General features: G+C 43.1%; 1 protein-coding gene across 18 annotated transcripts in view; it reads left to right on the forward strand.

Annotated features, from left to right (window-relative positions):
* Positions 1–21,016, forward strand: part of LOC116041151 (unconventional myosin-XVIIIa-like) — a 175,157-nt gene that overhangs the window by 111,063 nt on the left and 43,078 nt on the right. For all 18 annotated transcript variants that reach the window (XM_031287023.2, XM_031287024.2, XM_031287029.2 and 15 more), the window contains 5 exons: positions 9,735–9,878; positions 10,708–10,797; positions 12,872–12,991; positions 18,327–18,438; positions 20,693–20,820. In XM_031287023.2, coding sequence (XP_031142883.1) covers positions 9,735–9,878; positions 10,708–10,797; positions 12,872–12,991; positions 18,327–18,438; positions 20,693–20,820 — 594 coding nt within the window. The remainder of the gene's footprint in view (positions 1–9,734; positions 9,879–10,707; positions 10,798–12,871; positions 12,992–18,326; positions 18,439–20,692; positions 20,821–21,016) is intronic.

The following is a 21,016-nucleotide window of genomic DNA, read 5'->3' on the forward strand; positions in this document are numbered from 1 at the left end:
GTAGTGGGCGAGTGCTGTATCCTGTGTTCATGTGTCCTCTAAAGACCATCGTGGCATTTCAGATGTATTGGACACTACACAGCGAAATGAAAGTGTTTGAACCCATGGAAATGCATTACATCATAGCCAAATGAGCTTTCTGGGTGCTTCACATCCTGCCCTTGTAAAGGATTTTGCGTGCTTGCGTGTCTGTGTTGTTCCACCAGAGTGAGCCTGACAAGTAGAAAACATTGCTGCTGTGTGCTGACTGAAGGTGCCAGTGGGGATCTGTTGACTTTGTGTGCGTTACTTTACAGAAGTTTTGATGTTGCTTGTGGAGGTTTCTTCATGTGAACACACCATTCATTTGGTGCACAGTTTTTGTGTGTGTGTGTGTGTGTGTGTGTGTGTGTGTGTGTGTGTGTGACTGGTAGAGATTAAGCTTTGGATCCCCGTTCTCCTTTTATTATCATTTCAGTTTATTCTTTCCTTCTGCACTGGGCTCAGGCCTGCCAACTGAAATTACTTTCCAAGGGTATTTGGGTTTCCCTTCTCTCTGTGTCCTCCAGAGGACTCACTTTGAGCCTCATCTCTCGGGGTCAGTAGTAATCTCATGCAATTGATGAAGTTTGGAATTGGGTTCCTTTCCTTGTGACCGCAACTAGTTGCTAATGTGTATTTTGTAGGGATTCAGTCTCAGGAAGACACTCACACTTTAGTGGCTTTTTGAATGCACCTCTGCATCCCTCGCTGCAGTCATTTTCCTCTCAAGGCTCAGTGGATTTTGCTCCACGGATTTCCACTTCAGAATGTAAACACATTGAATGGATAATGCGGTAAAATGCTGACCATAAATAGTATAAAAAATTGGGTTTGATTTAACGAAAATCTTAAGAATTATGACTTTAAATCTAGCAAAGTGAGAGTGGAGCGGTCACCAGCATCTGCATTCATTAGAAGGTCACCACAAACTCTTCCCAGTGTTCTCCATCTTATTTATTTGACAGCGGGTGAAAAAAGTCATCGCGAATTTCAAACTGACCGTGTAGCAAATCTCTGTCTTCTCTCAAACTGTGTCACAAATCCGTCCCTTTGCATTGTCACGTTTGGATTCAAACATTTGTTTTGTGTGAACTTGTAGCTTTTTGTCCTCGATAAATATATACTCAGAAAGGTAGATTTAAATTTGCTCAGACCGTCTTTATATTGCCTCAACATAAAATCAATAAGTTTGTTCCCCCATCTCGTCTGTATTATTCCTGCTCCGTGGGAACGTCTCCCGCTTTCTTCCGAGTTCTCTCTCCCCGTCTGGGGGAGCCGCGTTCAAAGCGGGGAAATATGTGAGAGGAAGGATGAGAACGAGTAAAGGGAGAAAGAAAGGGAAGCTGGAGAAAGAGAGACTGTGCCTCGCCATGGGGGAATAGACAAATAGAAGAGATCCGCTGGCTTCTTTGAAGCCCTGCAGTATGTCTCTCCTTTCTCTGTCTCTTTGACATTCATGGAGAATAGTTGAGAGTGGAGGAGCATGGGGGATTCCACTGCCAGCCAACCAACACTGAGCCTAATTAAATAGTTGCCTAAAGACAACCCCCCCCCTACTGGGAACGGGTGGGCTCAGGCAGAGGCTGCTGTGCGTGCGTGCGTGCGTGCCTGCCAGGTGTAAAGGAGAGGTAGAGGACAGCGGAAGACGCACACATGTCATTACGGTTTTTCCTTCTGTCGGTTAAAGTGACCACTGTTTACTTCTGCCACAGCATGCCCAATATTTATGTTAATATTATTCATGTAGGTGTTAATGAGTGATTAGCAAACAGTGCAAGGTTTTTACCTTCTGCTAGTGAGTTCTAATCAGCTGCATTAAAGTGTAAGTGTAAGTAGGCCAGGCATGCAGAGAGTCGGGGGCTTACACAGCATGACGCTGCGTTTCCATCCACCTGTTTTAATGCGTATTTTCAATTTTTAATATTGCAAAAACATTGGTATGCTTGGCTGAGGTGGAAAGGTTGGTGTATTGATAAGGCAAGGCAAGGCAATTTTATTTATATAGCACATTTCAGCAGCAGTGCAATTCAAAGTGCTTTACATAAAACATTAAAACGCAGTTAGAAATTAATACAGAATTAAAAATAATTAAAACAGAATTAAAAACATCCATCCATCTTCTTCCGCTTATCCGGTAACGGGTCGCGGGGGTAGCAGCTCCAGCAGGGGACCCCAAACTTCCCTTTCCCGAGCCACATTAACCAGCTCCGACTGGGGGATCCCGAGGCGTTCCCAGGCCAGGTTGGAGATATAATCCCTCCACCTAGTCCTGGGTCTTCCCCGAGGCCTCCTCCCAGCTGGACGTGCCTGGAACACCTCCCTAGGGAGGCGCCCAGGGGGCATCCTTACCAGATGCCCGAACCACCTCAACTGGCTCCTTTCGACGCGAAGGAGCAGCGGCTCTACTCCGAGCTCCTCACGGATGACTGAGCTTCTCACCCTATCTCTAAGGGAGATGCCAGCCACCCTCCTGAGGAAACCCATTTCGGCCGCTTGTACCCTGGATCTCGTTCTTTCGGTCATGACCCAGCCTTCATGACCATAGGTGAGGGTAGGAACGAAAACTGACCGGTAGATTGAGAGCTTTGCCTTCTGGCTCAGCTCTCTTTTCGTCACAATGGTGCGATAAATTGAGTGTAATACCGCACCCGCTGCGCCGATTCTCCAACCAATCTCCAGCTCCATTGTCCCCTCACTCGCGAACAATACCCCAAGGTACTTGAACTCCTTCACTTGGGGTAAAGACTCATTCCCTACCTGGAGAAGGCACTCCATCGGTTTCCTGCTGAGAACCATGGCCTCAGATTTAGAGGTGCTGATCCTCATCCCAGCCGCTTCACACTCGGCTGCGAACCGATCCAGTGAGTGCTGAAGGTCACAGGCCGACGATGCCATCAGGACCACATCATCCGCAAAAAGCAGCGATGAGATCCCCAGCTCACCAAACTGCAACCCCTCTCCACCCCGACTACGCCTCGATATCCTGTCCATAAATACTACAAACAGGATTGGTGACAAAGCGCAGCCCTGGCGGAGGCCAACTCTCACCTGAAACGAGTCCGACTTACTGCCGAGAACCCGGACACAGCTCTCGCTTTGGTCGTACAGAGATTGGATGGCCCTGCGGACCATCCAATCTGGTGAGGGACCCCCTCACCCCATACTCCCGCAGCACCTCCCACAGTATCTCCCGGGGGACCCGGTCATACGCCTTCTCCAGATCCACAAAGCACATGTAGACCGGTTGGGCATACTCCCAGGCTCCCTCCAGGATCCTTGCGAGAGTAAAGATCTGGTCCGTTGTTCCACGACCAGGACGGAATCCGCATTGTTCCTCTTCAACCTGAGGTTCGACTATCGACCGAACCCTCTTTTCCAGCACCTTGGAGTAGACTTTACCGGGGAGGCTGAGAAGTGTGATACCCCTGTAATTGGCACACACCCTCTGGTCCCCCTTTTTGAAAAGGGGAACCACCACCCCGGTCTGCCACTCCTTAGGCACCGTCCCCGACTTCCACGCAATGTTGAAGAGGCGTGTCAACCAAGACAACCCCTCCACACCCAGAGCTTTAAGCATTTCTGGACGGATCTCATCAATCCCTGGGGCTTTGCCACTGTGGAGTTGTTTAACTACCTCAGCAACTTCCACTAGGGAAATTGACAACAATCCCCCATCATCCTCCAGCTCTGCCTCTACCATAGAGGGCGTATTAGTCGGATTTAGGAGTTCCTCAAAGTGCTCCTTCCACCGCCCTATTACCTCCTCAGTTGAGGTCAACAGCGTCCCATCCTTACTGTACACAGCTTGGATGGTTCCCCGCTTCCCCCTCCTGAGGTGGCGAACGGTTTTCCAGAAGCACCTTGGTGCCGACCGAAAGTCCTTCTCCATGTCTTCTCCGAACTTCTCCCACACCCGCTGCTTTGCCTCTTTCACGGCAGAGGCTGCAGCCCTTCGGGCCCTTCGGTACCTTGCAACTGCCTCTGGAGTCCTCTGGGATAACATATCCCGGAAAGACTCCTTCTTCAGTCGGACGGCTTCCCTGACCACCGGTGTCCACCACGGTGTTCGTGGGTTACCGCCCCTTGAGGCACCTAAGACCCTAAGACCACAGCTCCCCGCCGCAGCTTCAGCAATGGAAACTTTGAACATTGTCCACTCGTGTTCAATGCCCCCAGCCTCCACAGGGATGCACGAAAAGCTCCGCCGGAGGTGTGAGTTGAAAGTCTGTCGGACAGGGGCGTTCCCAATTTACCCGCACTACCCGTTTGGGCTTACCAGGTCTGTCCAGAGTCTTCCCACACCCTCTGACCCAACTCACCACCAGATGGTGATCAGTTGACAGCTCTGCCCCTCTCTTCACCCGAGTGTCCAAAACATACGGCCTCAGATCAGATGAAACGATTATAAAATCGATCATTGACCTTTGGCCTAGGGTGCTCTGGTACCAAGTACACTTATGAGCATCCCTATGTTCGAACATGGTGTTCGTTATAGACAATCCATGACTAGCACAGAAGTCCAACAACAAACAACCACTCTGGTTTAGATCAGGGAGGCCGTTCCTCCCAATCACGCCTCTCCATGTGTCTCCATCATTTCCCACGTGCACGTTGAAGTCCCCCAGCAGAACTATGGAGTCCCCCACTGGAGCCCCATACAGGACTCCATTCAAGGTCTCCAAGAAGGCCGAATACTCCAAGCTCTTGTTTGGTGCATACGCACAAACAACAGTCAGAGTTTTCCCCCCCACAACCCGCAGGCGTAGGGAGGCGACCCTCTCGTCCACCGGGGTAAACTCCAACGTTGCGGCGCTCAGCCGGGGGCTTGTGAGTATCTCCACACCCGCCTGGCGCCTCACACCCTGGGCAACTCCGGAGAAGAAAAGAGTCCAACCCCTATCCAGGAGTATGGTTCCAGAACCGAGACTGTGCGTAGAGGTAAGCCCCACCAGATCCAACTGGTAGCGCTCCACCTCCCGCACAAGTTCCGGTTCCTTCCCCCACAGAGAGGTGACGTTCCACGTCCCCAGAGCCAGCGTCTGCCGCCCGGGTCTGGTCCGTCGAGGCCCCTGACCTTCACTGCCACCCATGTGGCAGCGCACCCGACCCCAGCGGTTCCTCCCACAGGTGGTGGGCCCATGGGTTGGAGAGAGAGGTGCCACGTAGCTTCTTCGGGCTGTGCCCGGCCGGGCTCCGTGGCAAACCCGGCCACCAGGCGCTCGCTGACGGGCCCTCCATCTGGGCCTGGCTCCAGACGGGGGCCCCGGGCTTCCTCCGGGCAGGGTCACTCCATCTCTACCTCGTTTTTTCATAGGGTTTTTGAACCATTCTTTGTCTGGCCCCTCCCCTGAGACCACTTTGCCTTGGGAGACCCTACCAGGAGCGCAAAGCTCCAGACAACACAGCCCTCAGGTTCATAGGGACACACAAACCTCTCCACCACGATAAAGTGATGGTTCCAGGAGAGGGAATTAAAAACAATTAATACAAAATTAAAAACAGATAGAATACAGGAATAAAATTCACAATGCAATACAATGAATTAAAAAAGGCAATGTCAAAAAGAAAGGTCTTCAGCCTTGATTTAAAAGAGCTGAGAGTAGGTGCCGACCCACAGTTTTCCGGGAGTTTGTTCCAGATATGTGGAGCGTAGAAACTAAACGCTGCTTCCCCCTTTTTGGTTCTGATTCTGGGGATGGCAAGCAAACCTGTCCCAGATGATCTGAGAGGTCTGGGTGGTTCATAGTTCACAAGCATATCCGCAAGGTATTTTGGCCCTATACCATTTAGTGATTTATAAACCAGCAGAAGTATTTTAAAATCTACTCTTTGATGCACAGGAAGCCAGTGTGGAGACATCAGAACTGGAGTGATATGATCCAATTTCTTGGTGTTAGTGAGGACTCGAGCAGCAGTGTTTTGAATCAGCTGCAGCTGTCTAATAACAGCACAATGCAATCGGAAAAAGTGCAACGGAAACAGACTTAGCGAACAAATCGTGACGTACATTTGACTTTAATGTCCACTGAAGCTTTCGCTCCATTCAGGAGACTTAAAGTAGCAGCAGAAGAAAACATCAGATACAGTAACGTTATGTGTGGAGCGATTGATACATGAAACAAACCGCATCATCATAGTTTGAGCCAGTGGTGTAGTCTACGTGATACGCAGGTATACGCAGTATACCCACTAGGGCTGAACGATTAATTGCATTTGCGATAATATCGCGATATGTTAAAACGCGATTTCCTAATCGCAAAGGCTGCGATTTGGTCACGTGACTCGCAAGAGCTAATCAGTCTGCACTCCGCAGAAAAAGCATAACTTAGCACGCTAATGCTACGCCGTACCTTGAGCTGATTTCTGTCATTCAAACAACTCTGAGTTGTAGTTTAAAACTTTTACAGCCATTTTAATAAAATGAAGGGTTTTATTCGGGCTCGAGTCCATACATGCAGTTAATGGATACAGGCACACAGAACTGAAGGCTCGGCTGGCAACGATTAGCTCTGATTAGCGGTTAGCTCCGGTTAGCGGTTAGCTCCGTTGTAAAGATATGAGTGGAGGAGCTGCCACTGAGAGGGGTAACAATCAGACTGATAAATGACGTTTGGGGAGCTTTCACAGCAGCGGGGCCGCAGTGTTTCAACAGTTTTATTAGTACAGTTAATCCCATGGCAAGAACACCAGCAACATGCTAACGTAACGATAGCCTCTCTGAGCAAGTGCAACGTTCGGTGTCATGCACACGGCACGCAACTTCTCGAGGGGGAGGGGCTGACTGTAAAATACACTGTTGTGTGTGTGTGTGTGTGTGTGTATATGTATATGTGTATATATATATATATATATATATATATATATATATATACTATATTTTTACTTATTTAACTACCTAGTGTGTAATTGTGTGTTGTTCATACTATAAAATGATTTATTGTTTGTCTTTGTTGAATAATACAGAAGACAAAGAGCTTAAAAAAAAGAATTGAATATTGAAACGCAATTGCAATATTTGGGAAAAAAATCGCAATTAGATTATTTTCAAAAATCGTTCAGCCCTAATACCCACTAAGAAATCTCCGGGATTTCCATATTCCCACTTAAAAATGTGCAATGATACGCAACAACACAGTTTTGTGACAGAACTTTCACTTCGGATGTTCACAAATACGGGGCCGAGTAATGTGACAGCAACGTTTTCTCATCTTTCATCGACCTGCTGAGCGCAGTGCGTAGTGTGTGCCTAGCTACCGGGCCCAAATGCTCCGCCTACACTAACGCCAGTATCCTCCCTTCACCGCACATTTAAGACAAATATAAGTAGCCTGTTTTATTTTGTCCTTGTTGCTTTTGGGTCCAGGCTAAGGTCCCTGATGTGAAAGCCCCCTTACTGCTTTATATTGAATTACATTTTTAATATATTTTCAATGTCATCTGTGTTTTCCTTCTCATAGGATAAATAAAGGTATTCCCACCATAAATTGGTGCATAAAAATGTATCAGAATGAAGGTAATGAAGTCTTTAAACCCTGGGGGAGGACACCCAGACCAGAGAGGAAGAGGAGCGCTGTGTGGCTATATTTTCAGGCCGAAAATTGTTATTTTATTTTATTTACCTTTATTTAACCAGGAAGAGACTCACTGAGATTAAAAATCTCTTTTTCAAGAGTGTCCTGGCCAAGACAGGCAGCAGTACAACCACACATACATACAAACACAAAATACACAAAAACACTAAAAACTAAAACAACTGAAACAGCAAATCCCTCAAAGTCAACCACAATCCTAAACACATCAGGCAAAACATCTGCAGCCAGATGTGGATGCCTCCAAGTCAATCAACATCCTCTTAAAAGTGACCAATGAGACCAGCTCATTAAGTTTCATGGATTTCTGTAACTTGTTCCATGTAGAGAGAGCAGCAAACCTAAACGCCTTTTCCCCCAGCTTAGTTCTAACCTTTGGAACAGACAGAAGGAAAAAATCCTGGGAACAAAGATTGTAAGTCCCGATACTATTTACATTGCTATAGGTCAGAAGGTAGGATGGAAGTAGACCTAAAATAGCCTTGTATATAAAGATATGCCAGTGTTGAAGTCTTTGTGTTGATGGAGAAGGCCATCCAACATGTGCATACAGTTCACAATGGTGAGTGAGGACTTTAAAACCGGTGATGAACCTCAGAGATCCATGGTTGTACAGTGTCCAGTGCATGTAAACTTTGAGACGAAGCATGCATGTATAAAACATCACCGTAGTCAAGTAAAAGTGGCAAAAACCAGCCTCTTTCTAGATTTGAACGAAAGGCAGGATTTGATTCTGAAATAAAACCCTAGTTTTATTACAAAGGCAACCCTCGACTACCTGTCAGACTTCTCGGACTTCTTCTTACCTCCAACTGAAAAGTAGATTGAATATCATAACTTGAAACAAGTTTAATAATTTACTGCAACAACTGTTTGACAAGATTATTTATCTTGGATATGAAAAAGTAAAATTGAATCAACCTTAAATAAGATAAGTTGCCTTTTTTGTGGAGTGGAAGCTTGAGGGAATAGTGTTTTCCTGTGCAGGTCAGGGGGAGTGTGGGAATGGGACATGAAGTGTTCAGATGAAGATTAGAGTGAAATGGCCCAGGTCAGTGTTTCTCATGCTGCTCTTCAAGGCTTCTGATCTTTCCTTTCATCCTGGCACACTGCTGCCACATAGATCTTTCCCCTGCCCTCCGTTGTCTCCACATGATTTTAAAGCAGTTACTGGTCAGAACTTTTTCCAGTTACAAGAACATTTCTAAAATAAATAAGAAAGAGAGAGAGGGTTTTTCTCTGATGAGCAACATTTCTGTATCAGGACCTCCCAGTCATGCCAGCCTTTTTTGTAGAGAGCAATTTGTCCCATTTGTGCGTTATGAATGGCTCTTCAGATTACCTGCAGTTAGGGAAGAATTCTCTTAATGCCTCCTCAACAAGCTGCCAGTTTGACATTGATGGTTTCATTTGTGCTTGAAACGTTAGCAGTCTGTCTGAGATAGAGCCGTCAGCCAAACGACATGCACATTTATGTCAAAGTAAAATAAACTACTGATTTACATTTTTAGGCATGTGTGATCACCAAGGGCTGGTTAGTGCTGACTAATCTTTCACCATGTTGTTAGGCATCTCCTGTCTCAGAGAAAATGGTTGAGAAAAGGTTGTGTTGGTTTGATTCTATAAATGGCAGCTGTGTTGGAGAGTCTGAATCAAAGAACAATCTTGGTTTTCATGGAAGTAGTAGATTTGCTCCACATCCTTCACAGTGCAACCATCTGAACCCATTTTATTATCATTTTGATGTTGCATGACAAACTGCTGTTGGTTTCACTACGTTACATTACTGTCTTATTATCTTGCTTATCAAACTGCCCGACACACACTGCCTTTTCAAAATTTATGTTTTTCTCTCATTGACCGAATTAAGATTGTGTGGCTTGACACAATTGTGGAAAGTGGTAAATAAAAGTGTGTGTATTATCCCACTGATGGAACACTACATCCACATTGTTCTATAGACACATAAGCACATAGAGAGACCTCCCAGCGCCATTTTGGTTGCAGTTGTAAATGCAGTATGCTACCCTGAGAACAACAAAAACTCTTTACAGCTATTGCATCACCAACTGTTCAGTCTTGTGTTCTTCCTTTGCTTTACATTGTTGCATGTGTGTGTGACAGATCCAGGATCTGGCCATCCGCTGCATCCAGAAGAACATAAAGAAGAATCGCGGTGTCAAAGGCTGGCCATGGTGGAAGCTCTTCACCACTGTCAGACCTCTGATAGAGGTGCAGCTCACTGAGGAACAGATCCGCGGCAAGGATGTAAGTACACACACACACACACACACACACACACAAATTGTTGTTTTTTCTTTAGTCACAACTACTGAAATAGACTTACAGAAGTCAGCATTATTGCTTTTTATGTAAGTAAAATGTATTATAAAGCAAGCAATCAAAAAGTGCTTTACAGGGCATAACAAACAATACAAAAGAACACAATACATAAGAAAAATGACAATTATACATAAAGTGCAGACAGGTTAACCAAACGCTAGTCTAAATTGGTTGGTCTTTATCTGACTTTTAAAAGAATCCAAAGAAACAGCAGACCGTAAGGGTGGAGGCAGAGCATTCCATAGTTCAGGTGCTACGTGCTTGATCAACATGGGTCTTAAGCCATGTGCGTGAGACAGAGCAAATTTAACAAATTAGACCTAAGAGATCGAGCTGATGAGTCTGGGAGCTGGATATCATCCGCATATAAATGGTATGCAATATTAAATCTGTTCATGATCTGTCCCAAGGGCAGCAAATATAAAGAGAATAACAGGGGCCCCAGTACTGAACCCTGTGCAACCCCATAGGACAGTGGAAGGGAATCAGACGTAAAGTCTCCAATAGAGACATTGAAACTTCTGTCAGTAAAATACAATGAAAATCATCCTAAAGCTTTGCCTGATATGCACACCCAATTGTGTAACCTCTCAATCAGGATATGATGGTGTCCTGTGTCGAAAGCAGAACTGAGGTCAAGAAGTACCAACACAGAACCCTTACCCACATCATATGCTTATTAATTCACTTAATCTGCTGTGTCCCCACCATCATGTCTGTCTGTCATTAACATCCTCTGTCTTCTCCCTCTCAGGAAGAGATCCAGCACCTGAAGCAGAAGCTGGAGAAGGTGGAGAAAGAGAGGAACGAGCTGAGACTCAACAGCGACCGCCTTGAGAGCCGGGTAAACACACACAAGCAGACGAACAGGATTAGGATCATGTCTGAGATTCATCTTAGAACTCTGAGAAAAAAAAAAAAATATATATATATATATAAAGAATTCATATAAAGAATATTTTCTTAAAAAAAGACTTATGAGATGAAAGAATTCAATATACATACAGAATATAATATACAATACAATACATTATAGTTGTAAAAGATTTATATTGTTAGTATTTAACTATATTGTTAGTATTTGTTTTAGTATTTATATTGTTATATGATAACAAAAGCTAAACACATTACACTATATACAGTATAGTAAACAGTATACACTATATACACAAACAATATTACTACACAAACAAACCTAAAACAATTAATATATATATATGATGATATAAAATATAGTTCAAAGAGCAACTTATCGCCATCTGTTTCTGCTGACCTTTAACTTCTCACTTTGCTGCAGTGATGTAGAAGTATACTTCACGCAGGGTGTCTGTACACAGTGATATCATTGGTGGGTGCTTCTCATTTGTCTTAAATGTTACCTCATTTCCTTACAGAAACACATTTTTAGAGAAATGTGACATCCTCTCCCATCGGAAGTGAGTTTTTAAAGGTGTCCACAGATTTTAACTCCAATTGGAGAGAGTTCCAAAGTTTAGGAGCTACAACCTCAAAAGCGAGAAATCAAAATCTGTGTCACAGTAGAGCCTTTGGAGGGCCTGGTCAGAAGCTCTGCAGCAGCATGTTGACCACTTTTAAGCGATCCAGGGATTTTCTGCTTAGGCATGTAAAAAAGACAATTACAGTAGTCGTGACAGAACAAGATAAAGGTGACAATTATCATTTTCATCTCTGCAAGTGACACAAGTTTCCAATTAAGGGGCATGGTGGTCCTTAAAAGAGTTCTGCAAAGGATGGTCTCTTGTATCCTCGCTCAAGCTCACTCCTTTGAACAGAAATAGGGAAACTGAGACGTCCTTTATGATGCTGGAGCAGATTGATTTCCGGGTCACCCAAGGAACAAGGACACATGAAATAAGGCAAATGAGAAGCACCCCTGGTGTTAAAAGGGAATGTAATGGTAATAGTGGGAGCCATTGGGGAAAACAGATATTCTATGTGATAGATCTTTTCTGTCATGTCCCTGATTATCTCCTATGTATCAACTGATATAATTTGCATATGAATGAAATGTGATTGATGCCCAAACCTAAAACAAAAACACCCAATTTCTGACAAAATAAATTGTTCCAAGCTATATACAATAATGATAATAATCTGGGGCGGTTGTGGCTCAGTTGGTAAAGCTGTCGTCTACCAATCGGAAGGTTGGTGGTTTAATCCCTGGCCCTGCAGTCCCGTGTCAAAGTGTCCTTGGGCAAGACACTGAACCCTGAATTGCTCCCGATGCTGCGCCAATCAGAGTGTAAATGAGTGTGAATGTTTATCTGATGAGCAGAGGCCTACGAAGCAAGATTTGGCATTAACGAGGTAACTTCAGGTTCAACCCAGGGTTTTGTGTATCACGATGGTGGATCACTTGTTACCGGGTTAAATCACCGTGGTAACTTATGCTGAACACCTAACCTGGTTGGGAGCAGGTTATGTTGGAGATTAGAGATCAACAGGTGTAAAAGCACCGCCTATTTGTCGGCTTCTTGAGCCGTGTGTTGCCAATGCGCACATTGGTTTGAATTATGTTTTTATATTTTTTATTTACAAACACCACCTCTTTCATGTGAATGCGCGCATCGCTGGATTGGGAAACCCTGGGTTGATTGAACAAGTTGTTAACCACCGTCGTGACGCAACTTATGCAGGACCGCGTTGTTAGGTTTAGTAGTACAGGCCTCAGGTGTATGAGTGTATCAGTGTATGAATGTGTTTTAAATGGTGAATGGTTCTTGTACATAAAAACGCTTTGAGTAGTCTTTAGGACTAGAAAAGCGCTATATAAATACAGTCCATTTACATAATAAAACAATAAAACTGTATAAACATGCTTGACTCCTGCTGTGTGTGTGTGTGTGTGTGTGTGTGTGTGTGTGATTGTGTATATGTATGTTCATGTGTTGATCCAGATCTCAGAGCTGTCATCAGAGCTGGCTGATGAGCGGAACACCGGGGAGTCAGCCTCCCAGCTGCTGGAGACCGAAACTTCTGAGAGACTTCGCCTGGAGAAGGACACGAAGGACCTGCAGGTAGAGAGACACACACACACACACACACACACACACACACACACACACACACACATACACATACACATACACACACACACACACACACACACACACACACACACACACACACACACACACACACACACACACACTCTCACTCTTAAGTTTGGGTTTGCCTAAAACGGTCGAACACCAGGGGCCTTATGCCTCACTGTGTCCATCAAAGCACTGACCCATTCCTTCACTTGATGCTTTTCCCTCAGCAGAGTTCTATTAAGGCAAATGAAAATGGAACTACCTTATTGTGACAGCAAATAGAGATGGATAACAGTTTATAGCCCAATTAGCCCTTTAGCAGTAAGGTAATAAGATTTTCTACCACAAAACCACATTCTCCGACTTCACAATGAAGTTTGAAGTTAAGGCACATTATAAAATGTAGTTTAATGTCTGTTCACTTATACATAAATTTAACATTAGCACATCAGCTTGAATTATTGAAGAGCAGAACTGTCAGCCTTTGCTCCTGTGGGGTTTTATAGTCTATAGTAATGTTTCAAAAGGAGTATTAATGTTGTAAAATGTCGTATAAAATTAAACTTGGATAACTGAAAGGCTGTCTTATATTTAAACATCGCTGTTTTGTCAACACATTTAGGCAGTAATTATTGAAGACCCAGGAGCTGCTAACACACAGTTCATTCAACTGCAACAAGGTCTCAGAGGCATACAGTATCGCTATTCAGTTGAAATTAACTGATTTCAGTCGGAGATGTTGCTGTTATAAAGGCTGATAGGAGCGTAATACCTTTTTTTCTTTTAATCTTTTAAAATGATTTATAACAACATAAGTACAGTACTAAATCACCACAACCCAAACAGTGGTACATGCATGTAGTGCAGGGGATCCTTGCAAGAGTTTTGCAATAAACGTGTATGTATTGATTGTCATATTCTAATGGAATTGTTTCATCAATATTCAATTGCACAATGCAGTCAGTGTATATATAATACTTATGGCATGGGAAACAGCAACAGCAAATCCTTACCATTAATGGGGATCAGATGGCAAAAACCAAAGATATCCTATTAATGCATTTGTTTACACAAAAAAGAGTTTTCCAGGATGCTGTGGACGTTTTCCCACAAGGGAAACACAGTTGGTCAACTCCAAAATACTGTAGGGTAATGAATCCCATCCTGTATGATCTCAAACAGTCGCAGAATTCAGCCTCTTACAGAACCTCACCTTACTTATTAAGTCATAGCTGTTTGTCCTTCCTCACTGAGTGCATATGGAACTCTGATTAAAGTCGTAGCTCTGCATTGCACACACACACACACACACACACACACACACACACACAGATCACTGATGCCCTTCAGGTGTGTGGTGCTCTGCATTAGATGCTGCTGTGAGTCAGCAGGAGAACACAGCCTGCTGGGCTGTTAAATCTCACTGTCTAAATGAGAGTTTCACCTATAACACAACAAAATCCTGGTTTGTAGGTATGTGGCCTTTAATTTGTTAAATACTGGTGATATCAAGCAAAGGACGTCGTCTTTCTTGAGTCTTTTGTTGTAGAAACAAATATACTTTTTACTTGGACCGTTATGCTTAGAATACAGGGCATGTTAAAGTATTTGCACGAGTAGATTTTCCGACATTTCTATTTTTCCCAAAGCAGTTCTAGTCCAGTGTTCACATGGTCTCACTTTGCCAGACCTTCCTCCACAACACTGCGCAGGAGGGTCTGGCTAGTCCACACAGCATTCTGGGATGGGAGAAAAACGTGCTCTGGTCTATTGGCATTTCTTTAAACCAGTCACGATCGTCTTGGGCAGCGCTAAGCTCTGCACGGAGCCGCTGCAAAATAGCCTCAGGAAGGAACTTGTTTTGGCGGAACGTGTATGTTCAAAAGTAGTTTTAGTCGTGCAACAGAAAACTCAGATTGGACAGATATTCTAGCTAGCTGTCTGGATTTACCCTGCAGAGATCTGAGGAGCAGTTAACCATAGTCCCCATAAATCCACCAGAGTTTAAAATTCCAACACAAAGAAAGCGGAAGGAAACGGACATTGGCGAAAATACATGCATCCGGCGGAAATTCCTGCAGCACCGGAGCAATCCCAGAAGTGGGACGTCGTGGATATAGACTACTGTTCACATAAAGTCACATAATAGTTCTAAGAAACCCTGCAACATTTTGTGACATTTTCTCCCATTTGTACATCTCATAAATCAGTGGATTCTTCTGAAATTGTGTTGGCATTCATTCATATCCACTTCAACATTTATGTACAGTATACTTATCCTAACACTCTACTTCTTTCTGTAAAAAAAAGTCTCACCTACACAAACTTGTTGTGAATTCCTGGTTTCAGCCTGTGATTGCCAGCTGTTCATGAGCAGTGGTGCATTTGTGAGATTTGATCGTCAGCATAATCAGCACCTCTAAACTGCCTTAGGAGGCTTTCTGCTCCGCTTCGTTTGCGAGCAGGTTTCATTCACAAAAAGGTTACCAAAGAGTAAAAAGAAGAATTTCAGACCACTGAGCTTCAATTACTACTGTCGATAAACCGGCAGACAAAAACACAACAAATTCAGAAATGATTAACACAGCTACAGGTGGAGCGGCGCTGTACTGTGCCTGAAATACAGAGGGAACGGTTTGACATGAATTGAGATGCCAAAAAACATCTTTCTAAATCAAAGCTGTCCCTGGCTATAATGTGGTCAAGGGGACCTGGAGATATTAGACGAGAGAATATTATAGCTGACGGTAGGTGATGTTACACTGTCAGGTTTAATGGAATGCATTAAGACCCTGAGGCAGCTATGGGAGAGAGATCATTTCCCAACAACTACAAATGTTGAAGTTGCCAAAAGATGCCAAAAAAAAAACTCTCAGTAAATTGACAAGCATATGGCATTGGCAAATTGTCCCCCATTTTATACAGTGCAGTTGCTCTGAAGGGATCCTTTCACAGCTGTTATGGGGAGGAGGAATGATTTCACCAACCACTAACTCTTTCAATGGACTGTATATATGGCATGCAAATGTAATATTAAGATAGGCTTGAAAAGAATCTGAGCCTAAATCTAAATCCTTAAATGCACTCAATACATATTCCACCAAACAGCCAGGTCAGCCAGCGTTGCATTGATTGTTTCTCTTCTTCTGCTCTCCCTCTGCCTGTCTCACACACACACACACACACACACACACACACACACACACACACACACACACACACACACAAACACACAGTGACGAGTGTAATTGTGAAATGTTATTGTCAGGCCATTTCTCCACCGATGCCCTCCCCCAGCTCCCTCGATCCATTTAGTTCAGTTATTTGACATCTTTGACATGATGTCTTTCTCTATTTTTATTGGGCATTGCTGGAATAGATTTTTTTTCCTGTGACTGCTCAGATAGCATTGTGAGAGGCTGCCTACAAATGGCCAGGCTGATAGAAATGTGGGATGGATTTTATTTTCTTCTTGTGTAAGTGAGGAGAGGCACAAGGGGGCATTGTGGGTATTCACCCAGAGGGAAGGGTTCATTGCATGTTGCATTGGAATGGACCAGTAACATATTTGGATACTTCTATACAGTGAGTTATTGCATTGGAAAATAAGAGCAAAAAATTACAGTTAAATGTAATCACTGTAGCATCAAAGTTCCCATACACTTGTAAGTGACATGTATATCATGGCATTTGAGATTACAGTTATTTACGCAGGTTCCAAACCTCTCAAGAAAAAGCTCTGCTATAGTATGGCACAGACAAGTAAAGTGTGTGCCATGTTTATGGAGGTTATGGAGGTTTTTCAGTCACAAAGTCATTGAAAATGCACGAACAATATTGAAATAGGAAATATAAATAACAAAATCTGATGGGTCAAAAACATACAGAAGCTAGAATTTGTTTTCTTTAGCCCTTTTCACCTTAATCAGCTGCTTTTGGCTGCCACATAGCACAGGCTAAGTAAGGGATCTTTATGTATTCGGTGCAGTCCTGTGGAACACTACTTCAGTTACTGCTTTGCATCAAACATGGTCACCAAATATAAAAACACAACGATATGACCATATGGCACAAAAGATGGAGACATAAAGAAACAAATATAAACCCGTAAATTGTCACTTACCATAACCATAATTGTTCCAAACTTGTCAAAAAGGACTGTGTGAAGAGTTTCTGTGCCAGAATTTCTGTAAGCAGACTCTGCGGGGGGGCAGACTTTCAAATAAAAAAAATAAAATGTATTTATACCTAATATGCCTCTCCTTGTTTGATATTTCAATTTTCTTACTAAATGAATGCTATATTTTTGTGAGCGGACTCCTAAAAAACATGGAAAATCCATAATGATAACTAGGCTCCTTAACTAGAAAATGATCTCAGACTAGGAGGCAGTTCACAGTGGAGCGATGGTTAAAGTCTGTGATTATGGAAACGTCGTTGAAGTATGCAGTGTCCTGATTGGTGGAAAACGCTTGTAGGAAGAATGGCCTGTTGTCAGGTAAAAATGTCACTGTCAAAGAGCCTAAAGCAATAAGTTGACGTGGAAAACCACAGCTTTAATGATGAATGGACTGATAAGTAGGCTAGCATTCCTTTTGCCGACTTTCAGTAACGCTAAACCTGTATGCCTCATTTGCAATGAAAGGATGCTCTGGCAAAAGAATACAACCAGCATCATCATCAAGAATGAAGATTGCAAACATGACAGTGAGGTCATTCACATGCATATTAAGTAGCCACATGGATTTGTTTTGGTCTTATATATCCATAGATTTACCTCTCTTGTGGAGAGGATTGTTTGTTTAGCCGTCAGCTAAGTTTACAAGAATTTGTCCAAATTTTAAGATTAGTGGCAAACTAAGATAAACAAACAAACATTTTTTGAATTCATTATTATTCTGTGTGCCAGACTGAAAGCCTTGGCGGTCAGGATGTGGCCTGCAGGCCACCAGTTGACGAGCGCTGCAGTAATGCATTAGCTGAGATCTTTACACAATAATTTTTTCCAAGACTTGTTTTCAGAATTTCATTGGAAAAATAACACTGCGGGTCCCGACACCTGTTCTGGGCCGCATCCTCACCTGCTGATGGGACCAACTATGATAGTCAGTTAGTTTTTACTCTGAGCAGGAGACATTTCAATCCTATATCAGCAACAACCAAAGCTTTCCTCTGTGGGCCCCTGAGACTTAATGTGCTCTAATGTGCTTCTACTTGGGCCCTCAACACATGAAAACCTGCAGAACTCCTCGGTTAATCCACAGAGACAGATGTGTTCACGTAGTCATAGAAACCTTTCTTCTCTCTCATCCACCAGGCCAAGTTTGACAGCATGAAGAAACAGATGGAGTCCATGGAGATGGAAGTGATGGAGGCTCGACTCATCAGGGCGTCTGAACTCAACGGAGAGATGGAAGATGACGACACAGGTCAGACACAATGTGGACAAAATAACAGATATGCCCCAGCACAGCAGAAATGACCAATCTGACGAGACTTATGATTTATGTTGTGTTGCTTAAAAAACTCAGTGCTAATTGTCAGCTAAAGCTGCTGGACACCCACACAGGTATTTAACTGATTAGATGGCTTCTCAGGACTGTATGGGCGTGTACAGATCCAGCCTGAGTGACAGTTCTGTGAGTTCTGTCACATCTTGACAGCTTTAGACTGAGTAGGTGTGTTACGCCGGGAACTCACCGCCCACGAAGCGCTGCGAAGCCTAGATTCAGCCAGGTTGTGTGTGTGTGTGTGTGTGTGTGTGTGTGTGTGTGTGTGTTAACTGGTGTTTGTTGCTATAACACCAAGCTAGCATCCTTTGGGCAACCAGGTCATGTGTTCTCTCAGAGGCCCTCTGCATTATCGCCGATTTTAAAATCAACGAGACCATAATTCAATGAATGAACATCATTCTTTGTTGCAGAAGACTTAAAACCAGCGATTGAGACCATAAACTCATTATGAAAATGTTTACTGAGATTTCCAAAATTGTTGTTGATTGAATATCTGTCAGTCAACTAATTAATAATTTTAATTAAATACAACTTGACAAACTGCAGCCTCAGAAACAACCATATCATTAAATCAAATCTTCTCTGACAGTTTCAAAATCGAATAGAGATTAAAAAGGATTAAACTCTTGAATTGTCCTATCCTACGTGTGCGTTTTTAAATGTTTTATAACTGTGCATTATTTGGTTGTTTTTGAGCCTTTTCTAAAGAGAATTTCTGTCACTTTGTGACAGACAATAACATATCCATCCATCCATCCTTCTATCACTGAAATGACTATATTCCAAGCATATATAAGCTGTGTTGACAAAAAGGGAAAGTCGTCACAATTAGTCTTTCAACAACAACAATAACTTCATTTGGTGAACAATCTGTCAACAGAACCTTGACAAAAAAGCTGCGAGTCGCATGAACACCTCTGAGAGTCTGAACACAAACTCTCTGTTTGAGCTGCGCATACACATACTGTGTGTATGTAACACAGACGTCACAATAGCAGTGATTCACTCCCAGACTGTTCTTCAGTGGAGTTGCAGGAACCGTAGGGGGGTGTCCGATCGATGCTTTGACAAAAGCCAAGAAATATCCGATGTGAAGAAGTGTATTAGAAATTGATCAGTTAAAAGTGAAAAATAAAGTAAAGATTCAGTTCCAGACACCCTACAGGCAGGCTGCCAGCTGTGTGACATACAGACTTTGTGAATGTAGCATTGATTTTGGACTTAGTTTCTTCATGTTGCGTAGGTTGGAACAAACATGGCACACACTTTACTTGTCTGTGCCGTACTATAGCAGAGCTTAGACTGGTGAACTGGCACCGCAACATGTGACATTTCAGCAAGTCATGTCAGACTTAAAGGACATTCAGTATGTGTGTATAAGTCTTAGTGAAGTTTTGTCTTGAGAGGATTGGAACTGACTTTTTCAGTGAAGTAATAGAATTTGAAATAATGGCTACAGCTTTAAACTGGCTGCAGGTGAACATCTTAGTCTCAAAACAAATCTGTCAGTGCAGTAGCTTGTGGCTACTAAAGTACTTCAAGATTTATGCTTTAATAGAAATACTGTATGTGTCTTATTAATTAAACATATCATCAATTAGACATCCTAATGACTTTGGTGATCCCCTGACTTTTCCTCTGGCGCTACAAACAGGTTAAAGTTTCCAATTGTCTAAGTCCCCTTAGACAATTGGAAACTTTGAGGAGAGAAGGGGTGGTAACACTTGTACTAAATAAGAATGGCTCACATAAATTCCCCATTATGTGCATTTCCTCAAAACTAATTCAATCAATACAACATCTGCTGTTTCTCTGTGTGATTCCAGTCACATCTACTTTGCTGTTTCTTTGAGTGCTGTTATGTTAGTCAACTCTTTCTGCAGATAATTTAATGCAAAAGCCTACCAGGAATGGAATTGGTTATAAGGCTTCTAATGTGAACTTCCACAACATCAAAGTGTTTTAATGCTTGGCCATTTAAAATTTAAGTTTGGTATGAAATTGTCTCTAATTATATTTTAGTTTGGAGGTATTTATTTATTTATTTACTAAAATCCTCATTTCAAACGAATACTGTGCTTTTGTGACCAATGTTTGCATGTATACATTGAATGTAAACATAGTCAGATGAAACACAATGAAGCTGACTGTGAATGTGCTGCTGTGACAGGCGGAGAGTGGAGGCTGAAGTATGAGCGAGCCATCAGGGAGATTGAGTTCACCAAGAAGAGACTGCAGCAGGAGTGTGACGACAAGCTGGAGGTGGAGCAGCAGAACAAGCGGCAGCTGGAGAGGAGGGTGAGTCTTTCACTCATCCCGAACCACTGGCCTCCATCTCTTGATATAAGGACCACCATTAGCTTGACGCTATGTACTGTAGAATTCATTGATTTCCTTTTGAAGTATTAAAGCTGTAAATAGTATGATATAAGGCTCCACCCAAATTAGACACCTCCAAGCTTCTTGTTTTATTACACCAATACAAATATTTGCA

This window comes from Sander lucioperca, chromosome 5 (genome assembly GCF_008315115.2).
Source record: "Sander lucioperca isolate FBNREF2018 chromosome 5, SLUC_FBN_1.2, whole genome shotgun sequence".
Lineage (NCBI taxonomy): Eukaryota > Metazoa > Chordata > Actinopteri > Perciformes > Percidae > Sander > Sander lucioperca.